An 8,467-nucleotide genomic window follows, 5' to 3' on the forward strand; every position below is an offset into this window, starting at 1 on the left:
TACCTTTTATTTAAAAAAAAAAAAAAAATTATTAGAGAAAGTATTTTTATTAATTTAGCTTAATTTTTTATTATTTATTTTTTAAAATTAAAGATCATTAGCACTACTTCTTCCACCACCCATAGATTTTCTTTTTTATAATGTTATTTAATTTTCACCCCAAAAAAATCTTTTTCACATGTTTGTGAAGTTTTGAAAAAAAAATAAAAAAATAAGAAAAAATTAAAAAAATGCTTAAATTCACAAAGCCAACTTCTTTATACATCAATTTCAAATGGTTTTAATTGATTAATTTTATTTTATAGTGTGAATTGAATAATAAAGTAAATCAGTCGAATTTTATTAATATAATTTTTTTAAAAAAAGATATTTGAAAAGTAAATAAAATAAAAATATTTTGACATAAAAATCTATATTTATCTATATAAATTTTTAGGTCTCTTTTTCGAGTTTGTAATTAGAAAAGTTGGGTCGGTTGAATCGTTAAATGTCATGTTCAAATATTATAATAGGATAAAGTTATATATACAAATTTTTAGTTTATAAGTGAGGTGGGACATAAATGTTAAGGGACATAAAATTTATTATTAAATATAAAATTGAATATTTTAAATATTTTTTAAATTTGAAAACGACACAGTATTGTAAAAGGACAAATTAGGAAAAGAGGAAAGTTTTAATGCAAAAAAAAAAAAANGATTGCGTGTACGTTGAAAATGGAAAAGGAGGGAAAACGGGTTTCTGTTAGCTGTAAGCGTGGAAGTAATGGAGCATGGATTTGACGCCACGTCTCCTCTTTTGTTCAAAAAGACTATTATATCCCCCTTACTTTCCGGACGCCCACTCGTTAACGGCGGTGCCCATGCCGACCTCCTATTTTTTTATTACTTTTTTTTTTTTTTTTTTATTTTNTGTTTGAGTATCACCTTAATTAAGCAAGCGAAATGAAGGAAAATTGAGAGTAAAGCTACGAAAGCTTAGACTCAAATTAGATAATATTATATTATTGTGGAGGTTTCATGGACGAGATTTCATACTAGTTGGAGAGGGAACGAGACATTGTGAACTCTCTCCCTAACAAACACGTTTTAAAAATTTTGAGTAATAACTTGAAAGAGAGAGCCCAAAAAGTGACGATATCTTTAGCGGTGAGTTTAGACTATTATCAGAGTCAGACATCGAACGATGTACTAGTGAGGACGTTGAGCCCTCAAAAGGGGTGGATTGCACCAAAGCATTTCTGGGGTGTAGAAACTTTTTACTAGTGGTGGGCTTGGGTTATTACACGTTGTTTCTATAGATGGTATCAAAGTTAAGTCATGCCCTTATCTTAACTTAGTCCGGTTGATAGAATTCTTTGATGTCAACCAAAGAAATTGAGTCTCGGTGTAGTCATATTGAAGATTCGTGGTAGAGCTCTATTGAATAAGCAGTGTGGTTTAGGGAAGAGAAGTCATTTAGATAGTGCTATATGGATAGATGATTGATTAAAAAGAGATTCGAACTATTACGTGTATTAAATGGAACGTGTAGGGCAACCTACCATGATTGGACCCAAAATTTTGTATTTAATAAACATAATTGGGTGTGCAATGAATATCTTGTGAGAGTTTGTGCCTTATAAGTTTCTTTTGAGAGGTTGAGGACGTGATTGATTGTGTGGTGGGAAGGATTTGGTGATGGATCAACAAAGATATGTATTAATAAGGGTTGTGTGGATGAGAATTGATAGGGAAGTTGATCAACTCAACTAAACATGTGGGAGGTAGACTTTCGATATGCGATATTCGTACTCGAAATGACTTGACCAAGATGGTTCGAGTATCGATATGTAAATGGGATATCATACGCTTCGAATTTTAATATAACAATATCAATGCATACTTATTTTTTGTTGTTCATTTGGTAAAAAACCCATAACCAAACTCATATATTTTAAGTACATTTATAGCTTAAACGTTGATGATATAGAAGAATTCATTTACACTGAGAAGATCCATCTTCAAAGCTTCATCCTTACATAACACACATCATTTACTTCAGAAAACAAAGCTCCTTCTTGGGAGCTGGCCAAATTCAAATTGCTATGTTAACTGCTATCTTAGAAGCCTTCAGCATTCACCAATCTGATTCTCCCTGTACGCCCAAAATCTGCACGAGTTCAGCTTATGATATTATTGTATAGCTCGGTCTTATCACAAATTTAGTCCCTAAACTTTATCGGGAAACAAATTCTCACCCGAATCAAAGAATGCAACATTTCAGGACTAGCCCCTTTTGTTCTGTCCTTCCCTCTTCGTTCCCTGAAAACGTTGTTTCAAATTAGCTTTGTCTACGAATAAGGTAAGAAGTAGTGTTTCGAAATAGTAAAACGGTTCTTAAATGACAGCAGCAGAACATTTTAGCAGTAAAGAAAGAAAATATGATCTAAATGGTGATATATAAGCACCTTCAGGAGGCTGAGCCAGCTTCCTATTTTGTGAGGACATCATTTCTTTCTTCAATTGAGTTAATATATCCTCCATTGTGTATTCCCTTTGCCATTTTGCAAGCATGGGAAGGAGGTTCCTTTCAACCTGGTAATTTTAGCAAGCATACATTATTTCCAGTTATAAAATGTTTACAAATGGCTTTAAGAAATGGTTCATACCATTCCAGTTTCGGGATTGACACATGTCATGTTTATCCTACTTTGGAATCTAACAGCTGGTGGATTATCTGGATAATCCTTTCCACAAAATAGCTTCAATTGGTAGATTCGCCCTTCATGAACAGTCTAAAACGACACATCAGACCATAAAATTTTAAGTGAGACGAGCTAAGGGCGAACTGTAGGCATTGGAGAACATATAAAATTAATAAGGAAAAACAACAGAAAGAGTTATGTTACGTATCGAGAGAGACAGACGCGAGGGAAAGAGAGTGTAATAACCCAAGCCTACCCCTAGTAGATATTGTCTACTTTGGCCCATTACGTATTGTTGTCAGCCTCACGATTCTAAAATGCGTCGGCTAGGGAGAGGTTTCCACACTCTTATAAGGAATGTTTCATCCCCTCTCAAACCGAGGTGAGAAAGACCCTCGGTCCTAGCAGGTTAGGAGTTATTAACAAGTTTGGCAACCAAAGACACTTATCTTTATTAAGTGACAAGCAAGATAAACCATTTATGATGATGCATAAACTCTCAGCTATCCCCACAAGTTTGTTAAATTCTAGAACGTTTCAGACAAAGCAGCAGTATAATTAAAATCTTGGCATCTTCTTTGCTTACTCGTTTTCAAAATCGTGACAAAATCTTCATAGCAAACAACTTAGGAGTAAATACAATCCATTTTCTGAGAGAATACCTCAAATTCATGCAAACAAGAAAAAGATCCAACCTGTAAGCAGAAAAGTTGAAACTCACATTAGGTGGACCTATAATGGTACCAGTCCAAGATTGCATTAGCAAATCATCTGGATCATCCATGCCATAGCTGACAGTTCCATCCCCAATCCCCTTTTCACCTCTCTCGAGCTCTTCCAATAATCTAAAATTCCTAGGAACTGAAAACAAACAGATGGCATAGGTCAAGCAAAGAGATATAATTAGCAAGCTAAAGCTATCATGCTTCAAAGTTGTAACACAAGTAACTGACTCTATGGGTTTTAAGACAGATAACACCCAGAATCCGATTCGAGGTGGACCGTAGAGAGAGACAGGATAAAAAGTTTTTGAGAACAGCATATAGATTATACAAGCACATACACAAGAAATACAACTGTATCATAAAACTGATAAAACCAATCGCGTTTAATAAGGTCCATGAAAAAATAAAAAGCAAGACATGACTCAGATATGGTGTGTCATTTTTCATGGTAGAGAATTAGAACCAAGATCTAATAAGGACATACTAGTTAACTCAAATCAAGACCTCAAGGATGCAAATTGACTGTCCTGGAGGGCTATGCTTGGCTACTGGCTTCTTTGTTACTTGGGCATGTCATAGTTGGTTATTTTACTGAGTTTTGAAGGCATGTTGAAGGAATTTTAAGTAAACAGGCTAACGGTAGGAATTCTTACATTTCTCAAGGGTATCAAAGCCATGGTTTTAAAACTTAGTTGTGTTTGTGAGATGCTCGAATTACGAACAAAATTAGTGAGCCTTGTGAGATGAGTCCCTAGATTGGACAAATAGTGCTTGAGATGTGGCAGGAGCTCTATCGAATCAAATGGCTTTGGATGGAGAGTAGTCCTATCAGGTCGGGTAGACTAATAGGTAGACTCTATCTTTGTTCGAGGGGAGGAGATTAAGGCGCGATGGTGGTTGACACCAAGTATATCCCACAATGAGTATCCATGGTTGTGTTCAATTTGGCTTTGCTTTGGGGCTTGATAAGAACAAACTCTCACAGGCAATCGGGGGTGAACAAATGAAGGGAGGCTCAAGGTGGTACTTTGTTAGAGGAGAGGATTGTTAGGTGCAAACAAAGTTTCTCATTAGTTAAGGAAAAGAGAGATCCATGGTATATAAATAAGGACAATTATCTTCACTGGTATGAGAGCTTTTGGTTAGTTCCAAAAACAAAATCACGAGAGTTTATGCCTGAAGTGGACAATATTAAACCATTGGGGAAATATTTGGAGAGTCCGTTATTGTTGGACGACCAAATTCTTGATTCGATGTTGGACATCTAAAGATGTTAGGTATCCAAATTCCTTGAAAGCAGATGACCTCTTTTAAGGTCTTCCAACTATCCCTTGGTGGCCAAAGTGGGATTTCGAGCACCTTCGATAAAATCTTATACGATCATTCACCAAGCTAAATGGCATAGACCACTTCGGATAGTTTCATCATCTCCTATGGTCAAGATTCATTACATCCCCGATCTTTCATCGATCTAAGCACTTCTAATGGTGCATACACTTCAACTGAAATTGATTTTCTGACCAAACTGAAACCAAAAACAAAAACTGGAAAGGAAATAAGGAACGAGAAACCGAGTGACTCCAAGTACTGGTTGAAAACTGAACCAATTGAACCAACAGTTGAGAGATTGAAGGTCCAACAGGATCGAGGCAGGTCGGACAACTTACGGTTGATTTAGGGACATAAATGGTGTTACCGGGAATAGAAAGTACTAGATGCCAAATAGGGTCGAAAGTTGGACTATTCCCTTACTTATAAAGGCAAGCAAGCCCTAAAGTAAAGGGAAGCAAAGGGCTTCGTCTGACTCTATCGACTTCCGAAAAAAATCGAAGAATTTCTCGGGAATCCTACAATATCCATTCGTTGTTTTTTGCTCTCCAGCCTCACTCGCGGCCCAGGATAGGCAAGAGCAAAGCATACATGTTCTTTAGGACTAAGTAGCACAAACCACAAAAAGAAGAGGGAAATGGAATTGACAAGAAGGACTAGGTTCCATACAACCTCACAAAGGTAAGCCAATCAATCCAAGGGCTAATCAAGTCATAGCCAGAAGAGGTTATGATATTGAAGTCCTAGTTTGCAGAGGTCAGCCAGGAGTAAGAAACAGGAAAAAGATCATTGCTCTATCAGAACTCAAAATTCATCAGTCACGGATCCAAGTTTCAAATTACACTATTCTCTGTCATTATAAAAACTAATTCGATCATCCACGACTCTGAGAACAATAAATTTAAACAGCTTGATCAAATAGTTCAAAGAAGTTCCATGCTTATGAATACAAAATAAATATTAATCAAACACACGAACAACATGAATTTGTAAACCCATCACTTAAACTATGAACAATTCAACAATTCCATCAAAACCCAGACTCCAAATTGGAAAAAAACAGAATCCCGAAAACCCCAATAAACCAACAACGATCCAGTAATCAAAGAAACGAAGATTGAAATCAAAAGATAAAAACCCAGAAAGGAAAGGAAAGGAGAGAAGAAAATTAGGGTTTTGAAGAACTCACCAACCACCCTGGATCCTTCAGAGCCCATGAAGCATAGAATAACAGAGAGAGAGAGAGAGGTTTAGAAAGTTTCTAGATGAATGAAAGAATTAAGAAAGAGGGAGGAGAGAGAGACGGAGAAAGTAAAAGAGTTGGGTTTGAGAAATGGGTGAGTAGTGATATTAAGCCCAAGCGGCCATAATACTTTTGGGATCAAAAAGCCTCAAAAAAAAAAAAAAAAAAAAAAAAAAAAAAAAAAAAANCGCCATCCCTGAATGACCGCTGTTTCCTCCCTGTTTAAGTGGCAGAAGAAGGACGCAGTCCGTAGCAACCCTCTGTGGACTTCTCCATGCCTCTTAGTCCACATGGCTGTTCTCATAAATATTAAGGATCTCATAAATTCACATTTACCAATCATTATTATTTTAATTTCGGTGGAAATTGGGTGATTCGATTCTTATTCTCGTAATCGTTGAGCTAAAAAAAGATTTAATTTCGTTCAAATAATTGTCTATTCCTTCTCTCTAAGTTATATGGTATTTAAGTCGTGGTGCTTATTTCTTAGTTGGGAGAGTAACGTTTCAAATTACATGGATAACAGAGCTAGTTTGCATACATGGAAATAATTGGGTATGGAGAGTAACGTTTCAGGTTACTAACGTGGATAATAAGGCATGCACCAATTAAATCAATTGAATCAAAACTCTCGACCCGATACACTTGATGACATAGGCATGCACCATCCATGACAATGTCTTCATACATTCTCCCACCAAATATTTGGGAAAAAAATAAAAAATAAAGATTAATAAAAGGAAAAAAAGAAAAGAAAAAAGAGGAATAAATCCCAACCCTAATTAGCGCCATTCATCCTCTTTGTTAATCTCTCTCTCTCTATATATATATTTACTGATTAACGAACTGTAACCAATCTGAAATCCCCAGTTTCCTTCACCGCTTCAATTTTCCCCCCAAATTCTCTTCTACTTTCTTGATCGATGATGGCTCCTTTATCCTTCATGTTCAATCTCAATCCTCCGATTTTCAATTCCTTCTGAAATCGGTTTTGGAGTTGGATTCTTCTTCGTAGCAGAAGAGAGGAATTAATCATGGGATTCAAATCTCTTTTCTGCCGAAAGAAGAAGCCATTCGCCTCCGTCGATTCTCCGCTCGTCTCCGCGTCCACGACGCTAGGGTCTGGATCTTCATTGGAAGATTCACGGGCTCAGATAGCGGAACTCGAGGAGGTATTCAAGAAATTCGATGTGAATGGTGATGGAAAGATCTCTTCTTCGGAATTAGGCACGATTTTGGGGAGCCTAGGGCACAACGCTAAGGAGGAAGAGCTCGCGAAGATGATCGAGGAATTTGACGCTGATGGAGACGGATTCATCGATTTGCAGGAGTTCGTGGAGTTGAATACCAAAGAGATCGATCCTGAGGAGCTGTTGGAGAGTCTAAGAGAGGCGTTTTCGGTCTACGATATCGATGGAAACGGATCGATCACCGCCGAGGAATTGCACGAGGTTCTGAAGAGTTTGGGGGACGATTGCTCGGTAGAGGATTGTCGACAGATGATAAGTGGCGTCGATAGAAACGGCGACGGAATGATTAGCTTTGAGGAGTTCAAGGTGATGATGATGTCGACGGGACTCTCCGTCGCTGACGGCTGATATTCATCGTCCGCCGGTGGATTTCACGAGGAATGTGCCTATAAATAGCCAGAATTTGGATCTTTTTCCCCGTTCTGTTCTCTGACAAAGTATTGCAAGTTCTCCCACTTTTTTTTGGGGCTTTATCATCAAAATTTTAAAAGAAAAATGAGATGCTGCATGGATTTACTAGCCATATACTATATACTTTTTAATGTAAACTTTTTATCAACAATTTCATGTTTACTAGAATCTTGCCATTTGATTTCCCGTAGAAAGTTCAGAATATTTATTTGGTTAAATTACCGTATAGTGTTCCAATTTAATTGTACCAGCCCGCATTTTTTTTTTTTTACTTATCCTACAAAAAGAACAATGAACAAAGCAAATCAATTTATATATAAAAGGAATTGAGAGAACTATCTTAATAATAGAATGGTTAACAAATATGAGGATCATCTTAGATGTGCTATCTTCATGTGCTTAGGGGTTATCCTCAATATGAGGAATGTTGGAGCACACAGATTCTGAATTCTTATCCAAATTTTGGACATGAGACCCATAGTTCTTAAAGGTGATGACGACCCCATAGTTCTTAAAGTTGATGACCCAAATCTCTTTTATAGGGCAATTGATGAGATCACGAGACTCACATCTTTTTAGTGCTTGCTAATTCTAGAGGAGTCTTACACCAAATTTTATTAAGCTTACTTGAGCTCAAGTTAGGACTTTCTTACTCGGACTTTCTTACTCTAAACATATATCGTATTGCTACTCTAAGCTTGTTTTACTCATTGGTGTCTCAATATCAAACGTAATGGCCCACATCAATGGAATCTAGATTTTGAGCTTATCTCACTCATTAGTGTCACAAGACCTTACCCAATGGTTAGATCCTCTAATCTCA

General features: G+C 36.7%; 2 protein-coding genes across 2 annotated transcripts; one reads left to right on the top strand and one right to left on the bottom strand.

Annotated features, from left to right (window-relative positions):
- Positions 1 to 1,887: 1,887 nt before the first annotated feature.
- LOC111780638 (ubiquitin-conjugating enzyme E2 variant 1B-like) lies at positions 1,888 to 5,980 on the bottom strand. The gene is made up of 6 exons (XM_023661101.1): positions 5,930 to 5,980; positions 3,408 to 3,547; positions 2,651 to 2,776; positions 2,450 to 2,576; positions 2,240 to 2,303; positions 1,888 to 2,151 (listed from the first exon to the last, which is right to left on the bottom strand). The coding sequence occupies exons 1-5, from the start codon at positions 5,955 to 5,957 to the stop codon at positions 2,245 to 2,247; spliced, it is 480 nt and encodes a 159-aa protein (XP_023516869.1). The 5' UTR covers positions 5,958 to 5,980; the 3' UTR covers positions 1,888 to 2,151; positions 2,240 to 2,244.
- Positions 5,981 to 6,793: 813 nt separating this feature from the next.
- Positions 6,794 to 7,815, top strand: LOC111777148 (probable calcium-binding protein CML25). Its single transcript, XM_023656993.1, has one exon. The coding sequence runs from the start codon at positions 7,018 to 7,020 to the stop codon at positions 7,579 to 7,581; it is 564 nt and encodes a 187-aa protein (XP_023512761.1). The 5' UTR covers positions 6,794 to 7,017; the 3' UTR covers positions 7,582 to 7,815.
- The last annotated feature ends 652 nt before the right edge of the window (positions 7,816 to 8,467 follow it).

The sequence above is a fragment of the Cucurbita pepo genome, chromosome LG01 (genome assembly GCF_002806865.2).
Source record: "Cucurbita pepo subsp. pepo cultivar mu-cu-16 chromosome LG01, ASM280686v2, whole genome shotgun sequence".
NCBI lineage: Eukaryota > Viridiplantae > Streptophyta > Magnoliopsida > Cucurbitales > Cucurbitaceae > Cucurbita > Cucurbita pepo.